At 40.6% G+C, this 26342-nt stretch overlaps 1 protein-coding gene across 1 annotated transcript in view; it reads right to left on the bottom strand.

Annotated features, from left to right (window-relative positions):
- Positions 1-25686, bottom strand: part of RANBP9 (RAN binding protein 9) — a 36577-nt gene extending 10891 nt beyond the window's left edge. The window contains exons 1-6 of the mRNA XM_072327572.1: positions 25099-25686; positions 17144-17255; positions 7687-7739; positions 5712-5879; positions 2260-2282; positions 104-288 (exon numbers count right to left, since the gene is read on the bottom strand). Of these exons, the coding sequence (XP_072183673.1) occupies positions 104-288; positions 2260-2282; positions 5712-5879; positions 7687-7739; positions 17144-17255; positions 25099-25549 (992 nt within the window). The 5' untranslated portion in view covers positions 25550-25686. The remainder of the gene's footprint in view (positions 1-103; positions 289-2259; positions 2283-5711; positions 5880-7686; positions 7740-17143; positions 17256-25098) is intronic.
- Between the last annotated feature and the right edge of the window lie 656 nt (positions 25687-26342).

Here is a 26342-nt window from a genome sequence, read left to right as displayed (position 1 = left end):
ACTGTCTGCAACTTTTTGAATAAGACAACAGGTACGGCATCACAAGGGCCTCTGAAATCATCAGATTAACTTTTTCTTAAGCGAACAGTACTCAAAGTCTTACTTCTGAATCATTGTTTGCCATTCTCCTTCCCGATCTCCTATAGGAAATCTGTCAATCTGTGCCTGAATTTTGGTTCTCCATTCTCGCATATAGTCTTCAATATCAAATACAAATGGGTGCTGTCCAAAATTAGCATCCACAACTTCTCCTGGTGTCTGCAGTCCTACCGTAGGGTACAAGTTTGGCTGCAAGAAATTTTTTTGATTAGTTTTCTCCTCTTATACCCCATTCCCCACCCTTCTTTTTAAAAAAAAAATCAACCACCACCTCTGTAATAATAACCCCAATGTTACTACTGGCATGAAAAAGCAAATACCTCTGGATCATCCATCCAGCATTTGAAGCAACTTCTACCTTGGTAGAAGCCTTAGTGATCATTCTCTTTCTAGTCAGAAAAGGCACTTTTTAAACTGTGCTGAAGTTCATGACTTTTTGTTTAGATTTCACAAAATATTAAGTACCAATTTTTAAATGATTTTCAAAGACCAAGATTAAAATTTATTTGAAAAGAGAACAAAAACTAAACTTACAAAGAAGGTCATTTTCCTTTTGGGGTGAAAATACCTTAAAACATTGCTGAATTTTAGTGGTAAGAACTGACAGGACAGAGAACTCATTAGCCTCAAAGTCCAAGTGTAGCGCCTAAAAAGAACTGCAACAGTGCATTGAGGTTCTCATGAATTCCTGAACTTGTATCTAAAAAGAAAAACTTCAAAGCACTTTTTGTTGTCTCAGTTTTATTTTCTGCTTAGAGATCAAGTCCCAATGCAAATTTGGAATACGCCAAATATGAGAAAAGTAAAGTCTGTGGGCTGAGATTAAACTAACTTTCTTACATGCCACCAGCATCTCACAAACGGTATGGCAAGCAGTTACTTCTTGATTTTAATTTTAATGTATCTATATCATACACCGCAATCAATGGTGGTATGGTATAGCAGTACGCTGGTCTACAGAATTGTGTACTGAATAAATGGCAGCTACGAGTAAGAAGTTATCAGCAGAAAGGCCACTAAGAAACTGAAAGCCCAGTGAAATTAAGAGAAAAATACTCTGGTTGTTAAAACCATGTCAGAGCCTCTCTTGCCTCTTCTCTGCTCTGGCTTTCTGAATAAGCCATGCTTATAATGTTTTCTAGCCTAGACAGAATAACAAAGCTCAAAACTTAAAGCTTTTGATGCGATAGAAAGCAACTGATTCTAATGAGGAGGGGTCCAGCTTCAAACTTCAGATGAAGATGTCAAAGTTGTCCTGCACTGGCACCATATGCTGGCAAGTACTCTTGCTGGCATCCCACAGATCCAGGACAGTGGCAGCACCATCCCTCATGAAGCACCCAACCCTGTGCCACCAGCTTCATCTTTCCTTATTATCTCTACCCACCTCCTAGGGCCATAGCTAACAGTGCAGTTGGCCAGATGGAACCATTACACTGCGCCCTAACCAGATTAAATCAGAAATAACTGGATGAGAAAAGCAAAGTAAGTGCAGTATCATGCCTTTACCAACAGCTCTTAGGGAACACATTTATAGTGATTTTAAGGAAATACAATTTAATTGACCAGAAGGATAGAAGACTTCAAGTACCTGCAACCTCCTCAAAAAACAAACAAACAAACAAAAACCCACAAAAAAACACAAAAAAAACCCCACCAAACTTTAACGTTTGATCTTATGAAGCAAACTCGTAATGTTTTTGAAAGCTAGGCATCAAGCATGAGTTACACTGACAATGTCTTAAGTAGCCAGCCTTTCCACCTACAATAACACAGCTGTACACATTTGCACAATTCTGGTGTTTAACGAAGCGCTGATCTTTAAGTAAAGCCTGTGTCTGTCAAATCAAGTACATAATAACTAACTGTACATATCATTCACACACATACATAACGTTCTAGTGGAAGTTCACTAGAATCACCCAAACACTGAATACCTGAATAGGAAAAACTCTAATAGGTTTGATGTAAAAACAAAAAACTTTTTGCTTCAATTAAAAATATATATATATATCATTTAAATAATGGAAGCATATGATAGTAAATTGGTTAAGAGGATTTTCAGCGGATCTCTGAGAAACACAAGCAAAATGTGAGTTAAATCTAAACATCGGTTTATATAATATGTACGAAAGTTGTTTGAAAATGCACTTATCTTACCGGTAAATCTGTGAAAGCAATGCCTGCAATAGAGAGAAAGTTAACATTAATTTCTGTACATCTAGTTTCTAGTCATATTTTCTTCAGTATATCATCATATGTTCAGAAACCTCACCCAAACTATCTCAAAATAAGCTGTTAAGTACGATGACATTCATGATGCTCGGGCACAACTGATGTGCTTGAGTAACAAATGGCAACGTTTGGCAAAAAGTTATTTTCATTTGAAAGCACATCATTTGCCCAACATTCTTCCCAATGGGGCCAAAGATTTAGCAAGCATCATGCAGATACACAGACTAAGAAATATGAATATTATTCCTACAGATTAAGACTTAGAGGAAAAAAACTGAAAATATTTTTTCATGTGCCTGTCTTAATATTGAGATGTCAAGGCTTAACTATGTCTTGCTTGCTATTATTTTTCTTTCTAAGCAGGCAATATCTATACACAGCACATGCCTGTAATACTCCAAACCAGGGTGGTAGATGTTTCGCTCCAGCTCAGCCCAGGGCAATTTGTTTTGTGAACAGAATAGCCTGATATTGTTATACAATTGAAAGTATCCATCCACCCACCCACAGGACCAAGACGCCAACACTGTCATCCCAAGATTAAAGAAAAATCTGACCTCCGTGCACTTCAGGAAATTCAAGCAGATTAGGGGTAAAACGCTGTTATTTAAAAATAACTAGGAGGAAGTTCACTTCTGACAGCCAAATAGTAACAATATTTCATATTTTTCTTTATCATTGGCATCGTGACTTCGACTTTTTTCTTCTAAAAGTACATAATGATTGAAATCCACTTACCCCTTCAAATTTGTACTTATTTTCATAATCACTGCCTTTTCAAATTTAAGATTAAAACACAGTTTTTAACCTTTTGTCCTAAATCCCTCCGTTGCTTTCTATCTCCATTCTTCACCAAGACTTCAAATCTCGAGAGCAACTGAATTCTTGCAGCTTTGGTACAAAAGGATGATGCGCTTAATGAATATTTCCTCTCTCACACCTCAAAGCTATAATTTTACCTATTACTATTTCCCTTATCTGTTTTTAATTAGAAAGAGTTATATATATATTTAAAAAAAAAAAAAACAACACAACTTTCTCTGTTTGACACATTTTGAAATCCAACTCATTCTTTTCCAAAATGACCACAACCATCATTAAGATAAATCTAGGTGTTTTTGGGGCAGGTGTTTTTGGTGTCACCTCCTCCCCTCCCAAATTCCCCCCTTAGTTTAGAGGGGGTGTAGGGGAACGTTTCTCATCAGGGTTTCATATTTGCAAAAATAATAGCTTAGCCCTTTCTAAAGCATCAAATTCCAGGCTGAGACGGAGATTTCTAATACTACTGTTACATCTGCAGCCCAGAGAAGAAACCTGTGTTGCCCAATTTGAGATTTTACAGGAATTCTGGACAACAAGAAGCAACAGCACAAAATTTCTAATTTATTTTTTCCCCCTAAATAGAGGATCAAAACTCCAGTTTTAGGAAGTCAGTCTAGCAAAGCCCACATCAGAACAGGTTTCCTGTCAGGTTTCTTTCCGAAATCCACAAAGTGTTTATCAGACTCTCTATGACAGATGACATTTTACTCGCCTCTCCTCACCTATGCGGTTCTGTTCCCCTCTTTAAACAGATTTCTGTCACTTGGGAGTGTTATTTCACAGTTACCCTAATCTAGTCTCTATTAAGACCCTTGCTGAAAAAGATCTTTTACTCCTTCCCACTTAGCTCTTCTGTGCATGTGACCACAACTGCTCCTAGTTGAAATGAAAGAAGGTAGACTAATACTCTCAGCTTTAACCAAGTTAAAGATTAGAATAAACAAAACATCAGGTCTTATCTTTCAAATACATAACTACACGGCGCATGGTTCAAGCATATATAGACTCATTCATTTCAGAAGCAATAATAAATCATGACAGAATCACATTATTTACTTGGAAGCAACCTCTAGAGACATGTAAGCCCTGCTCGAATAGAAGGCAATAGAACTCCCAAGTCATACCTGTCTGCTCAGGGTCTGAGAAAACTGTTTTGTTCTGAGAGAAGAATTCAAAGCATGCCCTTCTTTTTACTACCTTCAAAGCTTTCTACATGTTTGGAAATGTGAGAAGGTTAAATAGTGATTTTAAAACTCCATAATCTCAGTATCTCTCATTTCAAGCCAGCCTCTATTTTCCTTATCACATTTCTACCCACAACAGTTTTCTTTCTTTCTGAGCCTTATCTTTTGAATCTTCCTACTTCCCTCAGCACAGTTCCAAGATTTTGGGAGTTGGTAAAGAGACCCTGCTCTCTCCTTAAAGCAGGAAATTCATTTTCTTTTCCTTCTCTCTTTACACCACATACCTTCACTCCTTAAATTGCATTAAGTTACCGCATTCTTGTATGTTCAACCATCTTCAAACTCTACAATTATTTGTCTTGCACAATGCTAAAGTTTAACATAAGTACATAACGGACTTAATGGCAGCTCAATTTGTATAATTCACAACATTATCACAACGACATGACTCCAGATAGGGAATCCAAGTGACACTGTTCTTCAACACATGCTCAAAATAATGCTAGTTTTATATAGGGTTTTAGTGAAGGCTAAGTGCTCCCTATACAGCAGAAATGAACTTTAAGTACAAGGACTGCTCCAGAAGTAACTTCTCCTCTATTAATATGTTATCCTACAACATTAGAGGCACATGCTGGTGGTACAGAAGTAGAGGTTGAACCTTTACATCAATATTCTGTTACATTTTGTGGCAGTGCAGCAGATGGCAACAGAGGGGCAATCTGACAGAATGGCATCTGACATGAAAGCACAGATGAAGCAAAGGTGTGTCACTGAATTCCTCCATGTGGAAAAAATGGCATTCCTTGACATTCACAGATGCTCGCTGTTTACAGAGAGCAGTGGGTGGTACATTTCAGCAGTAGTGCAGACTACTACAAACACAGCATGCAGGCTTTTGTTCACAGCTGCCAAAAACACGTAACTAACAGTGGTGACTACGCTGAAAATCAGAGTTTTGCAGCTAAGAAAGCACTCTCACAAATGGTGTCACTGTGCTCTTTGTATCAACTGTAGGTTCCATGGAAATAAAGAGGAAGGCATTACTTTCAGAGCTACCTACGTATCCATTCTCCATTTCTTCAGTATTCTTATCGATTACCTTCTACTACGAACATCAAATATTGGTGGCCTTAGGGTTCATAACTGTAGGTCCTATGGAAGGAGATGCTATGGAGGCATGTTAGTGCATACAATATGTGTGAAATTCTTCTTCACAATTCTTCACTTATTTCATAGGAAACTAGGTTACTGAAACAACAATTCTAATGCATTGCTCCTAGAATAGGAAGAGTTTCTGATTTCAAACACGCAGGAAGCATCAGATTTACACACATAATACTATCATTAAAAAATAATGATTCTTCATACCCAAGCTATGTCCATTCTTTGTGTAGAAGCACGTATTATTGATAAGGTTGACGCAACAACCAATGACGTCACCCGTAGTAAATGTTGGGCCATAGGGTTGTCCAGTTCCAGAGGAACAGAATGAATGTCCGTCATCTCCATGGTAGCCATAAGAATGTTTATCCCAACCTAGAGAAAGCATTTACAATTTATTCATTTCCTTTACTACAAAATAACAGAAAGACACAGCAAAGTTAGTATATCCTAACCAGGATAAAAAGATCAATTATTATGCTCAGCTGTCTAAGATTTCTTATGCAACTAACAGAACTGTTTTATTAATAAAAACAAAATCACAACAGCTTCATTTATCAAAATGGCTGAACAGGTGGTTCCATTTGCAGTACTTAAAAGGTAATACAAATTCAGAAAACACACTTTCCCCTTAAGCAAACATGCAAAATTATCAACACCAAAAACATCGTCAGCTACAATGTTGAAATTTCAAAGCTATCTGTAGATCTGACGTATACTGTAAAGCAGTGGAGATCTTCCTGCTCTCCCTTTCATCTTACAAAACTATTGCCACCATATTTCATATAATCAAATTCTTCCTAAAACCCAAATGCACATCTCTGGGAATCATAATTCAAGTCCTGGCCATTCTTAATGACTACTCATCAGCAAACAATCTCTGCATAATAGCAGAGTGTCTCTAGACTACAATGGCCCTGAGCTTTGCCACCCCATCAAAAACAGGAGGAAAACAAAAGATTGACACAGGTGAAAGTCACAGGCAGCAAGCAAGTCATTATGTATGCAAACATGGCACTAATTTTGTAGGCAAAGAAGCTGTAGAACCAGTTAAGAAACCTCAATACTGTACTAAACATATCCACAGCTTCTAATTCAACACTATGCAAAAAATCCTCGAAAAGGAATAAACTTTCAGGCACCACAAAATATTTCCTAACAGTTCTATTAAATGTCTATTCAAAATGACAGAGCAAGTTCTCTAACGCAAGCTGCCAGTTTCACTGGGTAACATATATTCTGGCTCTAAGAGTTTATACTGACAATTACATAATTATTTTTAGCAGAAGACGACCGTGGGTTTATTCTCTCTCTTCAATCTGCTGCATAACATTTTTAATGTATTTCCATACTTAGGTCCTTAATCACTATGACCCATGCCAGACTGTAGCTTCAGCTGGCACATTAAGCATCTCCCAGTAAACTAAATACACAAAATTACTGCAGTTACATTGATCAGTTGCATCTTTTCGAATTATTTGCACAGCACCCTAAATAATACTCAAAGAGACAGAACATGGACACACAAAAATCAATTTGGCATGATGTCATACTCTGTATGTTGTCAGATCCCCAATAAAACAGTTCTTTTTAAAAGACAACTGAAAATGTACAGAAAAACATGCATACATACTAAACAGTGATACTGTTGACACCTGTTAACAAGACTGCATCCTTCACCGCGTAAGGCACTGGAACAGTCAAAGCCTGAAGCTGCGCTATACATCCTTCCTACTGAGGTTGGAAAGGCAACAGTCTACGTGACAGCTGGAGAGCTCATTCCATGTATGACAAGAAAGTGTTTTTACCGTAAGAGCTTATCTTTATCATTACAGTTTACAGAGTAAGGAAATCTATAGTTTGTTTTCTTTCTTTTTTTTTTTTTTTTTAATTTTATTTTATTTTTAATCCAGAAACATGCTTAAAACTTAAAAATCTATTTGTTTACTTAACAGTTCCTGCATGACGCTGTTAAGGAGCGGGAACAAATATACAGTGGCACATCAGAAAGCAAAGCTTCCTACCTGCATCTGCAGTTTTACATACTGCAGATAGATACAACACAGAGATGCCATGCTACACTCTGGTGCTTACCAGAACTTTCCTACCAAGTTCAAGTAGATTTCAAATCAAAATGAACCATGGAAGTACGCTAACAAATGTAAGAAGTACTAAAACATACCTGGTAACCTATTCATGTTGACACCCTGTGCCGAAAGCCCAATCCCCATGTATCTGTAAAAATGAAATAACAGAAGAAATTTGTCTCTTACAGAAATACATACACGTGTGGGGGATGTTGCCAAGAAACACTGCATGCATTAATCATATACCAATTAAGCTACTAAGATGTCCTTTAAGACTGGTACAACAGTAAGAGAACTCTACAGAAGAGTCATTCCTGCTATATATTGCTTAGTATAGACAATCTCTGATAACATTCTTCTCTTCCAGGCATCTTAGGTTACTCACGGGGAGTACAGACAGTACATAAAGTTCAAAGCCTAAACAAAGTAAGTGGCCCAGTCACATTTTTATTCATCGTATGCAATCATGTTTTGCAGTCTGGATTGAGTAATTTTATGAAATACATGGAAAACTGCATAGTTTCAGTAGCAAAATTCATCCTCACAGTAAGATCAAACAAAGATATAAAAGGCATGGATTACGGAGCAGAATGCTATCTTAAGAAATTTACCAGTAATATTACTTAGCTGTTAGGAATCTGTTGGCAAAGTAAAGAGGGAATTTCTTTTTCTTTTGCTGACCAATAATCCTAAATCTAACCAAGTTATTGCCAGGTCAAACAGACTCCAAAGCCAGCTCTACAAATAGCTTTGATAAAGTCAGCATCCAAAGCAATTTTAAGCAATTTAATAGCAAATAAGGGAAGTCAAAATGAATTATCACCCGGTTCCGCCCTCCCAATAAGAGTATTTCAAGTGAGTGAAATCAGTTCGACTTCTGTTTGTTAAGCTAAAGTTACTTCACAGCCACGATGGCAGGAAATAAAAACACCACAACGATAAGCTTTTACCAGCACACCGGAACAAAAACAAAATACAAACAGTACCAGCTAAATCAGACATCACCTAAACTTAACATTTCCTAGATTATCAAAGCATGCAAATTATTCTGACAATAGTTCAAACTAATTAGAATAAGTTTACCAAGAAATACTGAATAAGCCATAGTAACAAAATATATTTCCCTGTACCAATTTGAAAATAGCTCATGAGAACAAGCATGACCTTTGTATTCTCATTTAGCAAAATGCAGTTTTTAATGCAACTGTTCCACCAGGAAACACAAATTAATCTGCTATTTAAAATATGTTCTGCACAGAATGAAACAGCACGAAAACACAACTTATATGCTTAACTGCATGAAAGGATTCCTGTTTTTTGTAATGATCACCTCCAACAGTAACCTTATCTGCTTCTATGTTTGACATTCTATATCAGCACTCCTCTGATACTATTAGTTACAATATCAATCTTCCTTACCCTCCAACTCACTAACAGGGTGAAATGGAACCTCACAAACATATGTACTACCTATATCACATTTAAGGATACTGAATAGCTGAAGCAAAAAGGTATCAAAAGCACCAGTCTTTTCTGCACTGTAAACTACATCACTAAGACGCCACTACACCAGAGACAACAAACTAATCATAAATGAAAGGAACAAGTGGAAAGCCATTGATTCTGTCTTAGAAAGTAAGCACAGTAGAGTTTGATGCATGTAGGATTCTCATGTAAAGACTGAAAATCCATTATTGTAAAGTCTCTTGTTGGCAAATTCAAGACATTTTTTATTTTACTTTTAGATAACCATCAACTGTTGAGAGCCTTTCAAATCAAGCCTTTCAAATCAAGTCTTACATATATACATATATATATGTGTGTGTGTGTGTGTGTGTATGTATATATATGTGTGTGTGTGTGTTGAACCCAATCTAAGGTACATTTCAATATTCTTACAGAGACAAGATTTAGGTTATACTGAAAAACAGAAGATAACTGATAGAAAACGATCACCTAGGAAACATACTGGTACTACCTACATTTTCCTTTAGGTGAACGCAGAATCATACAGGAAAACCCACAAGATCATCAATTCCAACTATCAGCCTCATCTATTCAGTTACTTCAGTAGACCATGTCCTCATAACATACTCTTCTGAGCCTACTCTTTAGCTTGCTAACAGTGGTAAGCGTGGAGTCACTCAAATAAGATATCCAGCAAAGTGTATACAGTCAGAACAAGGATTCTGCCACTGGTGGCGACCAAAACACTGCTGACACCACACTAGTAAGGAGATGGATGTCTACAGTATGTATTTATCCCTGTGATTCTCTTAGGACTGCTGAACGGTAACAACACTGCATCAAAGGGACATGGCATGGATAGAAATTCAACCACAATTAAATAGATTAAAACATTTTAAATAATTGACACATCTACTGTAGACACCCTTCAGAAGGAGAAAGGAATGGCTACCACTTATGGTGGAGAAATGAGTAAAATGTGGCTAACATCATCCATTCTAGTTGATGGGTAGTTAATCAACTAGGTAAACAAGATAACACTGTAAATTGAGGGGTGACAGTATCATGACATACAGGTTTTAGATGATGCCTTAAACTTCATCAACACGAGTTGTATTGATGCAAACTGCTACATGCAACTGCTTGATTTTTTATTTATTTTTTTTCTCCTGGCAACTCTAAACTTCACAATTTCAGAAATACTTTTGTGTGCTTTTTAAACCAGCTTAGTTCATATTTAGGTCCATAGTCACTACCAGCAGTAAGACTCGCTTCAGTGAGAAGAATTACCCAAATTAAGATTCAACTGTTTTCCATAAAGTAAAAGAAAAGCAAACATCAAAAATACAGGCATTATGCTAAGTACTTTTATTCTCCATTAATACCAAAAAACTTGGGCTTCCTTGAAGTGAAATGTATGAGGAGCATTAAGCTCATAGTAACCCTTCCTCAAGAATCTTTCCATACAATGAGCTAAACTTGCATTTTTGCTGCAGCCTAAAGGTTTACAGCATGTAGGTTTATAGCACCTACATGTTATGAAGAAAGCAAGTTAACAGCATACAGCAGCAAAACCAGAGTTCCTGTAATATCTGTATGAAAGTGACCTAAGCAGTCCAAACACTACGTGACTTTAAATTCATAAATAAGGCAACTGAAAAATCCTCATTTTTTACATGCTGAAACAAGTCAGTTATACAACAGGTGCAGTTTGTTTTACTGTCCAGTATCTTACAAAAGGGTATGAGGAGGAAAAACAACACATCTTCAAGAATCTTAAGACTAAACCTAAGAGCCTACACAACTGACTGACTTGCAAGGATATACAAGTCCAAATAACATCTTCCTATTATTTTCTACACTATCATTACTGACAGTGCACTGTAAGGCCAGAAATGCAGCACAATAAAAAGGTATTCAAATTTCATCTTTAACAGAGCTAGACTGCATTAAAATTTTGTAGGGATATGCTAATCTGAGACTCTTATTGTCTGCACATTCACAATAAGATATGAGCTGTTAAACTTTTCTCTATTTAAGTGTTTCAAAATATGCCATAGACAGTTTGAGTCTTTCATTTCAAATTGAAAACAAGTTTAATTTTGTGAAACGTTTCCAAGGAAACAGTATTTTGAACATGATAAACCCAGCTTTCAGATGGATCTAGTTCTACATGAAGAGGAAAAAAGTCAGACAGTCATCTTCGGTAGTGTGTGAAACTTACTCCTATAACATTTTCCTTGTCATTCCTATAATGATCCTAGAGATAACGATTTACTCTGTTCCAACCTTCAGATAGCCCTCTCACTTTCTGAGGCTGCACAATTTCTGTCAAGTGACACTTCTTGAGAACAAAAGCCTTTCTGGTGACACTGCTGCCAAAAAAAGAACAGCTGCACAGACAATAAGATAATGCAAGACAGCGAGATTATCATCCATGCAGTTTATTTATATGGCTGAACCTTGTAAGAAGGGGATAACTTAAAATTCTGTAAGAAGCAGAAAAAAAGAAATGAGACATTCTCTATATTTCCTTTTAAAAAGAAGGATCTTCATTTCTACAAAACATTAACGAACAAAACCCTTTCTTGTTCCAGCTACAGGTATTTCTGACCAATTAAATACGTACCTCAAATAATCCTCCTACACTTTCACACATTTGACAAGTGGGAAAGAACTACAATTGTCTCCCGTATGGATAAAAAACAAGGTAGTGTTACAGTTTAAGAGAAAATACACTTGCTATTTCACAATCCAATCTCCTCTTGCAGTTGCTATACTTCAAGTCAGAGCATTAAGATAATAAATTTACTTCAGACTTTTCTTGTTTTAATTCTACTTTATACACAAGTACTCTACTAATAATGCCAATAACACATAAGAGAGTAAGTGAAGTACACATGTTGTGGTAACAAATGACTGTTATTGCAACAAACAACTGCTTTCTGAGGACATAACAAAAGGACAAAAATAGACCTTAAGACCACACAAAGTTTTTCTGTTAGGTTAGTAGCATACAAAACACACAAACAAAACAGCAACTGAAGATTATTCTGTGTTCTGTTTACAAGAAAATGGGTACACGGGATGCTAAAAGGAAAAGCCAACTTATTGCAACAGCAACATTTTTTCTTTGCAAGAAAGCACAGTTTCTGTTTAAAGATTTACACACACGTTTTAAAAGACAGCAGAATGCTGGATTTCACAAACATCAACCAAACACACTAAAAATCTGCCTAAACCACAGGCATGGGTGCCATAGAAATTGACATGTAATTTTCCAGAATGTTCTGAGATAGCTACTTGAGTTGCTACTTATGTCTTCACTCACCTCACCATATACACAATATATACTGCAAGATGTAGCCAAAACAGAAATCTAGTTATATTGGACAGTGTTTTAAAACAGCCATAAGCCAACAGGTGCCTTAAGGCCACATCAGCAAGGCTGCTAAAGATCACGCTGATATAACGTTTGATTTGGGTACAGGACATTCAGCAGATCTCACAAGTGCAAAACAAAGCTTGTCTGTAAATATCTGCACCAGTACAACCACACTACAGACTGAACAATCGCTCTCACAGAGGTGTTAGCTCTGTGCTATTTGCTAAAAGCACGACAGCCTGTCCAACCTTAGCTTTTGGGTTTGTTTTTTTTTCTTCTGGACAACTTCACATTTCCAATTCTTGATTTCATTCTTCTCCAAAAAAGATTAAATCCTCTCAGTGGATGTAACTAAGCATATATCTTCCTCAGTTGTTCTAAAAGTACAAAAGATTGTCTAGAAATAAATGGCAATCGTATCAGTTTCCCACTGTTTAAAATTGGGTTTACAAACCAATCCATGAGATAAAGAAAGAGCAATGTTAAAGACCTGGAGTAAAAAATGTAAAAGCTCATTTCTGTTCCAAGATGCCCTCTCTTTGTATGCTGACAAATAAACAGACATACTAAGAACTAATTAGGCTAAAAAACAACTCACTCTTGAGGTCAGCTTTTGGAGAACAAGCTATTCCATCAGGTTTATCACGTAGCTAACACAAACAGCTACAAACTGGGACAGGGGAAGAGACCTCAGCAAGTGTTTAGAGGCTGCTGATTTTCATGGCTGAATCACCACAAAGCATTCAAACCACAGCTTAGAATAAAAACTGTAAACAAAACAAAAATCCTGCTCTGACTGGAAAAGAGGAGATTCACTACACATATCAACAAGCCTAGGACTGAAACTCGTGTAGAAATGGATGATCATCCTGCAATACACACAAGCTATTTATAACACAGAATGACAGGACAGCATTTTGCTTCTGGTAACCACTGGACACCCTTCAGACAGCCCCTAGGAAAGTGAAACTGGCGTATCTTTAAGCCTCGAGTGCCCGAAGGAAACAACCAAAGGGTACGGCAAAGCTCACACACTCCTAACAGAGAGGATACAGATGGCTCTTGACCACTGAAGAAGAATGTCCGCAGAAACCACTGATCACTCTTACAGCTTAAATAAACTGTGACAGCATCATGCAAGGAACTTTCAGTTGCATAAAAGGGGGTGGGATTTGTTGCTATCTGAAATAAAATGCTGGGCTGTAAGGCAGATGCATTTCTCCTTTACACAAAGACAAAGGAGCTATACATGCAAAAGATTAGCATGGCTCAGTGGAAGGCAGCATGAGCAAAGTGAAATCAAGAATTGAGCAAGACTGGATATATTCTCATTTGCACATACGAGCCTAGCAAGGAAAATGGACACATGGGGGTCACTTCTGGAAAGTAAGTGATGGTAACTGATTTACAGGTTACAAGAACAGGACTTAGCACACTCTTGTTCATTTCCATCCCCAGACCACTGACATATGCTGGTAAAATTCAGCCCCTACTCTAGAAAATTAGATGACATTAAAACCATAGTTGTAAGAAGCTACAGGAAAAACTTCTCATGTTATTTCTAGTTCTCTGATAGAGCAGTTTCAGGCTGAGAAATATTATGGGCTTAAAAAGGTTTAATTTAAAGCCGCAACTATGTTTAGCCTCCTCTACCATATCAGAATATTTTGAAAGTAATTGCTGCAACACTCTCAAATCTGACTTACATATTTGTTAGGGTTTTTTGTTTGTTTTGAGGTATATTTCTATTAACTGAACATTTCAACAGTGATCCGGATAAGAGCTTACTCACATTAATAGTCTTCTTCCTAACATGTCTTGTAATAATCACCTTTGTACTATTCCCAATCCAACATTCATTATTCACCTACTGTTATTATCTCTAACTACTCACATTCCCTACCCGCAACATTTCGCATGAGGCCAAGCAAAACAAAGCAAGAGTATACAAAGAGGTCCTTATCCAAGAGGTGCTCAGACTGCAAAAGGAGGCATGAAATTAAAGAAAAAAAAAGTGAAGAAATGCAGAAGAGAAAATATTCACAAAACAATACAGCAGCTGGTTGCACTTCTAACAAGAAGTTTTTAGTCTGATAAGAATTATTCACGTCTTCACTGTAGCAGCACATAAAGGACATCAGGACTCTTCATGGCAAGCACCGTGCAAGTAACCAAAGAGCTTTTGTTTGAAAGACATTTCAACCTTATTACTTTTGTTAAACTTCATCCTCACTTCCCTTTTTTTTCCATCTGTTACCATCAGATGTTGCATGGCCCTATCATTTATCATCATCAAAAGCAACTTCACTCTTCATCTCTTCTGTAATACTAACCTCCAGATCTATTTCTTATTTCCTAGTAAGCCTGTTTTTGTAATTTCTTCGGTACATCCATAATGCCTACAAGTTCATCGCTATGCAAAATGAATATATTGTGCACTCTCAAACTCCTACTCAAGACTATCATCCCCCAAATACATACAGAATTTAGCGGCCTAGGTCACTAGAGCAACAAAATAATTCTGCCTCCCAGGATGTTACAACATACCATAGTGGAAGCCCTGTCAGATCTATGCCCTATACAAAAAACGAACTGTGCTCCAACTTCGCAGGTGGCAAAATCAGCTTTGTGATTGCTCAGGAACCTCGACATACTCAAGATAATATTCCCGGAACAGGATAATCAAGTTCTAAAGTGGCAAAAAGGTTAGATCTCCTAGAAAAGAGTTTTAGTAAAGGGTTTTGATGATTTGAGGCAAGCCACACTAAGCTAGAGTACACACACATGAATACTGCTAGACTTGCTCATGTAATTTAATTCACTGCTTAAATACTTTAAGCTACATTTATAAAAAACAAATACTAAAAGTAAAGGCCACTACCAAAGGGAACTGCAAACAGCATTATATTATCCAGTGGCTTTAAGAAGGCTGCAAGCTGTATTTAATCTTGCAGACAGATACTCAAGTTGCCTCTAGTAGTCTAGGATTTTATTTCAAACAGCACCATAAAATGAAGGCTGTAGTGTTTCCACAGCCAGGCTCAGCCTTGAAAGTAGATTCTTTTGCAACAGTAAGGCATTTCAACTAATTGATCATATTAGCTGCATGCTGGCCCCCTACAGTCGTGGTCTTCACGAACTCTTTTCCCATTACCAGATGCCAAGAAGAAAAAACATTAAGACTGTGTGTGGAGCCAGCCAATTGAAACAACAGTGAGAAAGAACTAATGAACCCTATAAAACTGTTCTTTGTAGACCTACTGCAATGTCTCTGCATTATATCCCCCAGTTTAGTAATTTGAAAATGATTTCTTAGTTTGAACTCAGCAAAACATATAACTGTGAGATTGACACTGCATCATGTCAGAGGCCTCTTGGTACTGAAGGTAGGGTCTAGAGATAGACACATCCACTCAAGGTCACCCCACTTTCTGCTCTTCAGCAGCCAAAGCTAGATCTAGCATTGGCTCTGTGCACAGTATTCCCCAGCACCCATGCTATATTATACTATGAAGAAAAATGAACAGCTCATTATGCAGATAAAGACCTTTCAAAGAAGTGACAATGAAAAAAGATCAAGAGTGAGGCAAGGCAGTACGTATTACTATTGAAACAAGCCTCCCTCGGATTATTTAAACATGCTTTGCAGGTAACTCCACAAGTCTTAGTTACGGACACCTCAAATCTTGAAATACTTTGCTTGAGGGTGGCTTCCACTTTTGTAGACTGGCCCGAACAACCTTCTGCATTAGAAGCAACTATAAGGCAGCAAAGGGTTATGTGTCAGCCAAGTTTGGTAAAACAACACTCTCTCCTTCATACACGTTGCCATCACTTTAAAATCCATCATGCCTTTCAGGAAAAGCCATATGCATCGCTAGCCAGTCACAGTACTCTATTTAACTGCCAGCAGAAGGACAGATATTTTTTTTAAATGCTTAAGTTTAACAAAAAGTTACTCGTAAAAGTGACAGGAAATAATTACCAGAAACACTAATTACTGCTGTCTCAACTTAAAGATACTTAGGTCTTCACAAATGCAGGTGCAGGATTCTGATAGCAAAGAAGTCTCCCAGAGAGAACTTTTGAGAAAAGAACTGATAACAAACCACCACAAACACCCTTCAAAGGCAGCAGCAACACTGAGAGGCCAGCTTTTCAAAACATTCCTTCACAACACCAGCTGTACTCATTCACTCTCTCTCGTACTTTCCATAGTGACTGATTCCCAGATACCCACTCAGAGTGTTCTTCTTTATTCTTACAAATGCTCAATAAAAAGGAGCTTAAAGGACAACTTTACTACTAAAATTAATAGAGCATCCAATGAAAAGACTGCACCGCAGAGGTGGGTTCATCAGCTGCACATGCTAAACGCTTCTTAAAAATTACCTAGGCTCTGTATACACATATTACACCGTTAAAGGTAAAAGCGCGCACAAACTAAGTCATTTAAACCCCAACTTCTCTGTCAAGAGCAAACGAGGAGATGTTATCATAGCATTCACTTCATACACTGATTTGTGGATAACACCACAATTGACTGACTTAACCAAATATCAGAGTGCGACTTCTCATGAATAATGAATTAAGCTACATAAAAACTACATAAAAAAGCCTTGCTACCAAAAACATCTGCTGACTGAAAGATGACTGAAACATTATTTTAAGTAATAATTAATAAAGCATTCATTACTTACCCATCTCTTCCCTTGCTGACAATTTTAACTTCAAAATAGTATATGCCACAGGCTGCAGGTATAGGATGTGTAGCTCGAACAGAAGCAGCATCTTTTGGAGTTTTCCCATGACCTGAAAAACAATTACATTCAATCACAACAGAAGTGTATCGGAAATAACTGCAGAAGGTAAATCAAAGGTATGCACACCAACTCCTCAGAAAAAAAAAGCTTACATAATGAGCAAGCAATTTACAGTATTCTAGCTAGCCCTGTTTTATGCTAGCGTATTTCTTCCAATATTTATCTCCCATTGTAAGTTTCTGCATTGCAACTAAGCATGCTATGAGAAGTTCTGAATATATTACCCTAAAGGGTTCTTACTATTAGCCAACAGGAAGCTAGAAAGTTTCACTGTAGCAGGTAACACAACTGAGAAAAGCCCACCTGGATTTAGAAGTCCTGCATGACATCTCAAGCACAGTACTGACGCATTTCTATAGACTGAAGAAATGATACAAACTAGTTTATCCTAATGCCCACTGCTACTGAATCTTCAGGTTAACTTTAAGACACTTTAATGTTCCACAGAGTAAATCAGCCATTTTATAGAATATGTGACTTGTTTCCACATTCTGAATGCTATTTCAGGACAACATTAACATCAGCTTGCAACTGAGTTAACGTAGTTCCTACTCCTCCTTCTCACAAGCCTCACTAGGTATCAGCTTTGCTGCAACAAAAATCTCAACTGCTGCCTACTCAGATTGTTCAACCTAACCCAAGAGCTATTTACACTCTGCTATGAGTGATTCTTCCAAATGCACCACCTTTCTCAAACCCTTTTGTTCCACAGGCCACATGGAAGCAGGCTTTTGGCCAGCTGACTTGTTTTTAGCAACCACCTGTTCAAGCAGGCCCAGTCTTTACTGAGCATACCAGAATCCCTCAGCTATTGCATTAAAGTCATACGCTGGATCATCATATATAGCATTAATAAATAAACTGGAATCTGGCAAGAAGCTTTTCAGTAAGACAGCAGATTGACCAGGAAAAGGACTCTCACTGTCATAAGAAAAATTCACACAGATTCCATCACCAGACTCAACATGGACCTGAGGAAACAATGAAAGAGACAGGCTCAGGCTTCAGCACTGCCACCTCCAGCCCAGAGAGGAAGACCTGCTAGCACTTGGAGACTAATCAATCTGCATATGCAAAAAAAAAGGTATCTTCTTCCAGTGGTGTTAATACTGGAATTACTGCTCAGGAACAGATTAAACATCTCACACACAGGAAGCCCAGTCACAGAGAAAGCAAGAAAGTGCAGGAAAACAGGCCAGGCAGTCAGAACAATCAGGCACAGCTGACCTGTGCTATCAAACTTTTATCTACAGAGCCCTCTAGTGTAAATGTTGCTAACGCAGTAAACGCCTAGAGCTAGCACCCACCATCTCTTACCAAACAATGCATGCTCAGCCAAGAAAAGCTCTTCACCACGATAACACTTGCATCAAAAACTTCACTAGCTCAGCAAACTCATCACTCACCCAGTTTAGGTCTGACCTACAATGCTCTTCTGACATAACCAGTTCGCCTCTGTGTATTACTGCCTGAAGGGAACCAGCCAGCTACCTTAACTCTGGCTGCAAGTGCACCATTCACTTCGATATGCCATTAATAAACATTTTACGTCAAGATGTTTTGATCACCTCATATATTTTACTATATTAAGCTTATTAACTACCTTCCGTGTGTTCCTCAGATGGGGAAGAAGTAATAATTTACTCCTCCATATACAAGACAGCACGCAACTGGTAAATTACCTCCTCAGGCTGTGTCAACCAAGGCAATAGCCAAGCACATAACCTTACAGCTTCCTTACGTTCCCTTGGTTTCCAAGCGTTGGTTACTCACTATTTAGCTACTACAAATTAGATTATCATTCTTCAATATGCAGAAATACTTCAGCTAAAAAGGCACCCCGTAACTTTACAGGCAAAGCATGAAACTTCTGAGAGATCCCTTTAATTCAGCAACTTCTGATTAAATGAAGCACTAATTTAATAAAGATGGGAGGGTGGCCTTCTTTTTAAGTGTCCTTAGCTTTCTATTTTAAAACAGACTGTGAAGTTCCCTTGGTTATTCTATGCACTTGACAATCTGTAGTTTCACTTTGAGTCAGCCTCCTTATTTGGAAAAGCCTTCCACACAGACGCCTAAAGCATTAGCAACTAGACAAATATTATTCAAAATGTATACCTATTACTGAGGAGACTTATTTTTTTGGAAACCATAAAGTGTTTGGACATAATACCAACCTAAGGCATTCTTAGCACACCTCTTCCTGGAACTAGTCCCCTTCTCACGCCCCCTTGCCTGCTTGCAAGGACATACCATGAACCAGATTGAATTCACTGATCTGGCTTTACAAAACCCATCAGATTGTTTTTTAAGCAGCAGATCAGTTCTTTGATCCAGTTCACAGCCACACACAGCTGTCACAGTGCAAATGAGAAGTCCACACATGAGCAGAAGTAACAGGATTACCTTACCAATATTGCCAAACGCTTCAAATGGTGAAACGACACGCTTGGGGAAGTCAGTGTCCAGAACTGCTTTCATCTCATTTAAACAAAAGGCAACCTTAATTTAGAACTGCTGGCCTTATAATGTAATCTCCCATGAATCCTGTTTTACTACCTGAGTCTGCTGCTTTTATTTGCAGTTAGTTATTATTTATAACAACATTGTCAATAGTATCACCCCATTGACTACATTCAAATATTCCAAACACTGCCACAACACGCTAGTTGAGACCTCTGATACTACTAAGCTACATTAGTGTGAGGAGCCAAGAGGAGCTAGTTATCAGCCAACTTTAAAACAAAAATGAGGCTCTTTACACTGCAAGGAGCTGAGCTGCAAGATTTCTTACTAAAGGACAAGATAGAGGTTTGTGTTCACACAGAAAATGAGCAAACCTCTGAAACAGTATGCAACTGAGAAACTGTGTTCTGCTTGTGATGCCCTCTACCTTAAAATAGCTGGAAATAGAAACACAGAAACACCATACATGCTTGACATGGCTTCACACTTCTCCCTGGGCACTTATGGCCACTGTCACCGATGGAACTCTGGGGGAGTCGGGCAGTTCATAAACTGGACATACCCTTACCATGCTCTTTGATGATCTGAATCCTCACTTACTTGCTTTTGTATAAAATACACCTTGGACATCCAGCTCTGAACTTCCGAATCAAGAGGTCCCAAATGCCTGGAGTAAATTATATGAACGCTACACTGCGTTACCTAAAGTAGAGTTATCCCATAGTTGCAAGGTACGGATAAAGTCTTAATATAAACTGTAAGTCTTTAATACTAAAAATTCATTTCCAGCATTAAGATTCTGCCAAGAGATGCACTGGAGGGAGAAGAGAAATCTAGCGCACAAAGCTTCGGCTTTACACAGCACACCAGATCACAGACAATTCCATTGCTAGAAATGCTTTCTATTTTGTTTTCACTAAAAACGTTCAGCAGCTACAAGTCTGTGTTTATTAAGTAAAGCTTAATTTTCTTTTTAAGCCACCATTCACATTAATTATTTTTACTAATATAATTAGCTCTTTAGCGAGATTAAATAGAAATTAATCTAAGTTTAAATTCCGTCTACTTGAAAAAGCTAATTCAGACAAAAACATATGTGGAGGAAACATTTCGACTTCCAAAAATCTGTTCTTTGAACCGAAATCCAAGTGCATGATGCATGTGCAATGAAGTCTACTGAAGTGTTGACCTCGCCAGAGGTAAACATGCTTATGCAGTTTAAATCCCTAAATGAAGTTTACGTAAGCTTAACTGAAGTTATTTCCAACAGGTGGTTCAGTGCCTTGTTCAGCCTGACAAAAGTTAAATAGCCAGGGTCTAATCATCTCTGGGATTCATTAGGAAAAGCTTTTACTGAGACAAGGAAGGAAAAAAAAAAGACGTGAGCAAATTACTGATGTTACTTCAACTTTCCCTCCCCGTTTAACAAAACAAGACATCTCAGAGCTACGAGAGTGTTCAAAGCAGACATTGTGTACTATGTCTTACATGGAGTACTGAATGTACTTCAAGTGTTCTCTGCCAGTGAAATTAACACAATCCCTGCATCACTGAATGACAACACAGAATTATTACTATAAAATCCCCTTTTGTTTTCGTTACAGAAATTGGGAGGCAGAGTTTGCACTGGAAAATAAAATAGAATACTTTTAGTTTGGCACCAGAGACAGTTCAAAGGCAACTGCACTGTAAATAAATGCCTGGCTAAGATTTCTGGCCTGTGACACATTTGAAGAAGTTCACGCAATGGCCAATTGCTCAAAAATTGCATAACTTTTGCCAGTTGTTTTTTTTGCTTCGGTTTTGTATTTGTTTGTTTTTCTGTGAACGCTTCACGGGACAAGTGAAGTTACCAGAGAACCTTCCATGATTTTTCTCACTAATGACTTGGTCTGTTTACATACTCCTGCATGCAAGTTCTTTCCTGGTTGCTGCCTAGGTTAGGTCTATATATTTTTTTTATCTCACTGCATAGATTATTATCTAATGAAATCAATCTGCCTGTCTACTGGAACATACATATTACATACATCATTTACAAGATTGATGTCTTTCCACAAGATCCAAGTGGTAATTCCAAGTACATATGTAGAAATACTTTAAAAGATGTCTTTCTTACCTTAATAGCTAAATAACTGGTTTAAGAACTACTTTACACATATTACACACAGGCCCAAACTCTTGTGATTCCCTTATCACCTACCTCCATTTCAGAGCTATTAATATTACAACTACGTGAGATTACACAAATTCTGCTCATGATACTGGTTTTTTTCTTCTCCCCTACATAGAGATCCTACAACAACAGTCACAAGGACAGCGTTAACTTTATCAGCTTGGACAGCTAGCTGGCAGCAACACCAAAGTGTACGTTCGTCCATCTGAAAACAAATATTCCCTGGGGTATAGTCTCTAATGTATTATAGTACCACCAGTGCCAATGTATATCAGTACCACATCCAGATTTTGACAACACTTCCTAATCAAAAGCCAGAATTTGTAAAACCGCAACAGAATAACTCACTGTGGAAAGAAACTACACCTGATAAACAACACGCCAGCCAAGGCATCTTCTTCTCTGCCACCTCCCCAAATACATCTCCCTTCTCAAGTAACTCACTATGATTCTGCAAGGTAACACAGAAGAATCTGAGCACTGATCCTCCATTTTTTTTTTTCACCCCAACATGATTTCAGGTGCCATCACCCTGATGGCAGAGAGTACAGAAGAACTCTTCACCCCTTGATTAACACAACACCTGGGTTTGCAGCAGTTTTGGTTTCTAAGCGTTTCCCCTAGGAGACCTGCAAAAACCTACAGATCCAGAAAGGCAGTATAAAACATGACAGCTGCGATGGGTACAAAGAGACATCTCCCGCAGCTCGCATCTCCAGACAAGTTGTCCGCTGCTATGTGAGAAAATTAGAACAACGTTCAACATCACAGAGAGAAGACCATCATTTCTCCAACAAACCAACCAAGTGCAATTTTTCACAACATGCCAGCACATCAGAATTATGAAGCTCTATGAAGAAGTGACTTTGAAGGTGTTTCTTCTGACTGACTGACCCCCATCCCAACACACTACCTTTTCAGAAGCAAGTACCCCCAACACACTCAGGGTGAAGCCAGAGATTAAGGAGCATTTGGACAATGTTTCAGACACAGGGTTCGAACTCCAGGTGGTCCTGCGTGAGTTCCTTCTAACTTGGGATGCTCCGTGGTCCTGTGATGCCAGAAAAACGTGCCTCCTACCTATCACAGATAAAAGGACATTACTCCAGAAAAACAGTTCTGTAGTCAGAAAACTACAGACACAGCAGGGAAAGCTTGAGAAACTGCATCGCTACTGTCAGAAGAGAGGAGAACCAATTGTGACCACTGGCTTCTTTGGCCAGACCCATCTCCTCCCCCTTCCTTGGATACTTTGGTCCACGACAACAGATCTTCATCTGTGTTCAGGCATGATGCAAATTTTAACAAAAACATCTACTACTCTTTCACAAATGCTTGGCCTTTTGCAGTGCTTCTCAAGTTATCTAATAACCTATGAGAAGATACTTCGAATGCCTTCTTTTGAGACTGCTACTTGTGGCTGATTTGTAGAGACAACATTTCAAAACACTAAGCACATTTCTGCATGCTATCTGCTCTCATGTTCCTCCCTGAACCTCCTCATTTTCCTCCCTTTTACTGCATTCATAGGGCTGTAGCATCGGGGAGGAGGAAAAAGGCCGCAAATGTTTCAGTGGTTTCCCTGCACAGTGCCTCAGGTACGAGTGTCTGATACCTCACACTGCTGAGCCCAGGTGCCAGCCTGGTAACATGCACCGGGGCTGCCTTCACATCCACCTCCATTCAGCTCCCATGGAGAAAAGAGGGGCCACTTGAGAGGCCATTCACTCCCACTTGCAGCTAGGAGAAAGAAAAACCCATTCACGACACCTCTCCTTTTCACAGACCCCTGGACTAATTTAAGAACTCTCCAGCCGCCATCACTTACTATTACTTAAGAGCAAGAGTAAAGGCGCTTTATTGCCATAACCTACCAACTGTGCTTCACATCTTCTGGTAGAGCATCCACGGCATTTCCTACGTTGTCTTTACTTCAGAAGCACATGGAGCCTGCTTTAATTTCTCCAAAGCAACACATTTCTGGTTTAAAACTAAGGCAAAGAGGAGGAAACCAGAAATAGCACAAATAAAGCCTGAAAATACACTTCTCCAATTACAGTGGCTGACCAAGAAAGTCTCTAAATTCTAGTTCATGAGCAAAAAGAGTAGGGCAAAGCAGAACACACAGGAGGACTTGATGGCCATAAAGCTATGATCATCCTATGAAAACAAATAGAAAGCAACTCAAACCGACTGCAGCCACTAAGCGGCAGAAAATACAAAACGCTTCTAAAAATAAGAGGGCATGAAAAACTGAACAAAAGCCAGGAAATGTGAAGTTGGGTATTAAATAACACGTCCTTAAAGCACTCGGGGCCTCCCAGAAACCTGCTCTGTAGCTAGCTGGTCGCCAGCCTCCCACACTAGCTTCATACGGTGCAGCACGCTTAGCATTTTTAACAGAGTATTCTGTATGTCATAATAAAGCCTCTCTATTAAAATAAAAAGAACAAGTCCCCGGGAGTACATTTAATCCTTTCACGGCAGCCAAATCCTGCCATGTGTTTGTGTTGCCGTTTTCCCCCTCCGATTAAACAGTAACATGTTTATCGGGATTTCACTCGAATTGCACCACAGCGCACAACCCAGAAGGGTGACTGCGGGGTTGTTTCCTCCCCACCCCGTTCTCTGGGCACTGACAAAGGAGCCGGCTCCTCGCCGCCAGCACAAGTGGTGGTGAAGCGCAGCCACTCTCCCCTCGGAGCAGGCCCGGAGCACCAGATGTGGCCGTGTTTTTTCAGGTCAGAGCGTACGCCGGCGTTTCCAGGTTTTATGACATTTCATAACAACCGACGCTCGCCGGTTTCCTACGCTCGCTCGGATTCGTACGCGCACACAGTTCGATTTTTATCTTCCTTCGGAGAACCAGCAAGTTGAACCAGGAGGCACGAAGTTACAAAACCACCTTAGCAGACACGAGTCCCACGGCCGCCCCCTTCTCTCGCAACCCTACGCGCTCAGGGAGCTTCATCCCATTTTCACCCCCCTAAAAGCACACCCCTGCTCCCCTTCCTCCCCCTCCCCCCTGTTTCCGCGTTCCCCGCAGGAAGGAGCCCCGCACCGCCGTCACGCAGCCGCCGCCCCGGGGACGGCCGAGGCTGGGGCAGGGATCGCGGAGCCGGGCGGGGGGGCGCGGAGGAGGAGAAGGGCGCGGAGCGTTATTTCCTGTTATTGTTGCCCCGGCCCTCACCTTTGTAGTGCACCCGCAGGTTGTTCTGCGAGAGGCCGATGTAACTGAATTTGTCCTTCGGGCTCCAGGAGCGGGGCAGCGGCGTCTCCTGCTCGTCCACGGCCGGGTACAGCCTCTTCAGCCTCCGCTTCAGCTCCTTCTCCTGCTCGTTCAGGGCCGGGTCGCCGTGCGGGAACGCCGCCGGGGCGCCGCCGCCGCTCCCCGCCGCCAAGCCGGGCGCCCCGCCACCCCCGCCGCCCCCCGCGGGCCCGGTGCTGCCGGCGGCGGGCGGCGGCGGCGGCGGCGCGGCGGTGGCGGGCGGCGGCGGAGGGTGGAGCAGGAGCGCGGCGGCAGGCGCGGGGCCGGGGCTGGCCGCAGCCGAGGGGACCCCCGGCGTCGGCGGCGGAGCGGCGGCCGCCAAGGGGAGCGGCGGCGGCGGCGGCTGTTGCTGTTGTTGTTGCTGCCCGGACATCCCGGCTCCGGCCTCCTCCTCCTCCTCCTCCTCCTCTCCGCGGCGGCGACCGTCAACGGATCGGCCCGAGGCGGAGCGGCGGGCAGGCCCCGCGCTGCGGAGAGAGGCGGCCCTACCGGCGGGTCACCCCTAGCCGGAGCGCCTAGTAGCCGGGGGAGGGGGGGGCGGGGGCGATGACGACGGCGGGGCTGCCCGATGGGAGCCGGGGGTGCGGCGGAGTACGGCCAGGCCGGAACGGGCCGAGAGAGCGAGCGCTGCACGGAGAGCGGCGCCGGGCGGAAGCGGGGCGGGCCGGGAGCGCGCCGGGCGGAAGCGGGGCGGGCCGGGAGCGCGCCGGGCGCCGCGGCGGGGCGGGCTCCCCCTTCTCTCCTCCCCGTCCCCTCCCGTCTCGCGCGCGCGCCCGCTCCGTCCAGCCCCGGCGTCCCCCGTCAGCTGCGCCCCGGCCCCGCCCCGCCGCTGCCCCCACCTCCCGCGCTGGTGGCGGCGAGAGGCGCTGCGGTTGGGTGGGCGCTGAGGTGCGAGGGTGGAGAGCGGAGCAGGGCGGACTGCAGGGGGCCGTGAAGCTTGGGGGGAGTTCGTGTGGTGGGGAGCGAGGTAGCGAGTCTTCTTACCCACGCATACAGTGTTGTTTCATAAGTGGTTGCTTGCAGTGATTGTTTCACGGGGAACCTCTTACAAACAGGATTTGGGACGCGTTAAGGAGAGGAAGGAGTTCTCACGGGTATGTCTAGAGCCTGAAACATTGGTTGCTTCAGACAGTGTTTCCAGCTGCCAGGCGGTTGGAGAGCAAGCA

The sequence above is a fragment of the Excalfactoria chinensis genome, chromosome 2 (genome assembly GCF_039878825.1).
Source record: "Excalfactoria chinensis isolate bCotChi1 chromosome 2, bCotChi1.hap2, whole genome shotgun sequence".
Lineage (NCBI taxonomy): Eukaryota > Metazoa > Chordata > Aves > Galliformes > Phasianidae > Excalfactoria > Excalfactoria chinensis.
Note: the sequence above shows the minus strand (reverse complement) of the source record. Positions and strands in the feature narration are given on the sequence as shown.